This window comes from Scyliorhinus canicula, chromosome 13, assembly GCF_902713615.1.
Source record: "Scyliorhinus canicula chromosome 13, sScyCan1.1, whole genome shotgun sequence".
NCBI lineage: Eukaryota > Metazoa > Chordata > Chondrichthyes > Carcharhiniformes > Scyliorhinidae > Scyliorhinus > Scyliorhinus canicula.
The window spans coordinates 151,633,892-151,636,674 of record NC_052158.1 but is presented as its reverse complement, the minus strand read 5'-3'; the positions used below and the strand labels follow the sequence as shown (position 1 = coordinate 151,636,674).

The following is a 2,783-nucleotide window of genomic DNA, read 5'->3' as shown; positions in this document are numbered from 1 at the left end:
TCTCGCAGTGAAGAAACTTCACCTAATCTCATGCGAGTCTCAGCAACAAGGGCAGGAGGTAGCTCTCGGCTACCCTCCCTTGGCAATGCTGGGTTCCTCCATCAAGCAGTGTGTGGATTTGAATGAGTGAACCCCACAAACTCCACTTCCCCAATCTCCCGTAAGCAACCCCAACATAGTTTGTTTTGTGGGCTTCAGACATGGAGAGTCTCCACCCACCACTCGATGAATGCCAGTAGGGAGGGGGAAGGGGGGATGTGACCCTAAAGTGGCATTAATTGCCAATTAACTGTCTCAAGAAGCGGGAAGATAGTAGGGTCCCACTAACCCCATCTAGTTCAATACCCCCCCCACCACCAAACGCACCTGGGAGAGCGTGTTAAATTCTGTTTTCCGCTGCCTCATACCATTGATTTTCCTCCAATGTATTTCATATTGAGCCATGAGGTGCATACAAGCAGGATTCACTTCATTTGTGAAACACTCAAACAGTGGGAAGTGGGAAGAAACTCAGAGAAGGGTCATACTGCACAGATAATATCACCTCAGATCCTTGAGATTTATGAATAGAGGACAGGAAATATTTGTATTTTATGCTGGAGAATGAAGTTGAAAATTATCTTTCGGATGCCACAGTTTATAGATATTTCCAGATCATAGAATCTTACAGAGAACAAGGACATTAAGCCTATTGTGTCTGTGCCAGCAGTTTGAAGAGTTATCTAACTGGTTACACATTCCTGCACTATCGCCAAAGTACTACAGTTTCCTCCCCCCGCCGGTCAAGTATTTACCCAACTCTCTTTGGACGTTCCTATTGAATCTAAATCCATCATCATTTCAGACAGTGCATTTCAGATCATGATGTACTGCCATATTTAAACAAAATCCCTTGTATACTTTTTGTCAAGCCCTTAAATTTGCATCTGTTGAGTAGTTCTTACTCCCCGTGGGAACAGGTTCACCTTCTTAACTCAACCAAAGCGTTTCATGATAGTTAACACCTCTATTGCATCTTATCCAGAAATGTAAGCCTGTACTTTGCGTTGATGACATTGGGGTACCAGCTGAGTACCCCAAACCCACAAATAGGTTCAGCAATCCCATCCGAAGATTTTTGGGTAGTTTCAGTCACAATTGATCAATGGGGAACAAACCAACTCAATACTGACAATCTGTGGGTTGTCCAAAAACTATCAAGTGAATATTGGTGTTAAACAGTCAGTTAAAACTTGAGGAAATGGTTTCAAATCCTACTCAATATAGATAGGATGGGTTGAATGGTCTCTTTCTGTGCAATAAGACTCTATACTTCACACGCTGCTTGTTGAATGGGAAACACGGAGCTGAATTTTACAACAGCAAATGTTCTTAGAAAGCATTCCCAAAAGTCATGAAAAGAAATAAGTGTTTTTGGGCAGGTTCTGTGTGTCCTAGATATGATCTGTTTTGATAAATATAGATTGATTTGTCTTGGAAATTTGTTGTAAAGATATTCTGTGTTGTTTCCTGCAGATTCAGTGGACTGCCTGGCATGCCACTTAGATTACTGGCCAAACCTAGAAAGAGACAAATGCGTTCTCAAGGAAATTGAATTTTTGTCATTTGGAGGCACCATGGGGATCATATTAACAGCATTGTCCATATCCGGTGCTTGTATATCAATGGCTGTTATTGTTGTTTTCTACCGTTACAAGAATACTCCGATTGTCAAAGCAAACAATTCTGAATTAAGCTTCCTTCTTTTATTTTCATTGGTACTCTGCTTTCTCTGCTCTCTTCTCTTCATCGGTCAACCAACGATCTGGTCCTGCATGTTGCGACATACAGCATTCGCTATTGTGTTTGTCCTTTGCATTTCTTGTATCCTTGGGAAAACAATCATGGTGTTAATGGCATTCAATGCAAGGCTTCCAAACAATGATGTGGGCAAATGGTTTGGCCCTCTGCAGCGAAGGCTTTCTATATTTTCCCTGCCCTCAATTCAAGTTGTGATATGTATTCTTTGGTTGACCTTATCACCCCCATATCCTGCCAAAAATTTTCAACATCAAAGTGCAACCATTATATTAGAATGTGATGTGGGGTCAGCAACAGCCTTTTATTCCATGTTGGGCTACATCGGCTTACTATCTGTCATGTGCTTCATTCTTGCATTTCTAGCGCGTGCGTTGCCAGATAGCTTCAACGAAGCAAAGTTCATCACCTTCAGCATGCTGATTTTCTGTGCCGTTTGGATAACTTTCATTCCAGTTTACATCAACTCTGGAAAGCACACAGTAGCTGTGGAGATATTTGCAATATTGTCTTCCAGTTTTGGTTTGCTTAGCTGTATATTTGCTCCAAAGGTTTATATTATTCTATTGAAACCGGAACTGAACACCAAGAAACATTTAATGGGCAGGCCACCCGCGAACACATTGTGAATGCTGGAAGGTTAATAATCTTTGGCTAGTCCAAAAACAAAGTATGCAAGGGTCATGGCTTTTATTACAATGCTAAAGTTAGTATTTGTCGTTTTTGTATGTTATAATTTTTATACCAAGGAGAAGATTCCTTGGAAAATGTATGGGTGCAAATAAACAATAATGTACATGCGTGAATGCTTGCTGATTCTATTTAAACTGTGTCCTGAACAATAGTCATCCTTCAACTAACATCACTAAAACAGTTTATCTAATCGTTATCGTGTTGCTGTTAGTGGGAGCGTGAAGTGAAAATTGGCTGCTGTGTTTCTGACATTTCAACAATGTCCGAATTTAAAAAGACTGATGTTGGGATTG

At 40.7% G+C, this 2,783-nt stretch overlaps 1 protein-coding gene across 1 annotated transcript in view; it reads left to right on the top strand.

Moving 5' to 3' along the window:
• Nucleotides 1-2,426, top strand: part of LOC119976106 (extracellular calcium-sensing receptor-like) — a 12,907-nt gene extending 10,481 nt beyond the window's left edge. Inside the window, exon 6 of the mRNA XM_038816277.1 lies at nucleotides 1,516-2,426. Coding sequence (XP_038672205.1) covers nucleotides 1,516-2,426 — 911 coding nt within the window. The remainder of the gene's footprint in view (nucleotides 1-1,515) is intronic.
• The last annotated feature ends 357 nt before the right edge of the window (nucleotides 2,427-2,783 follow it).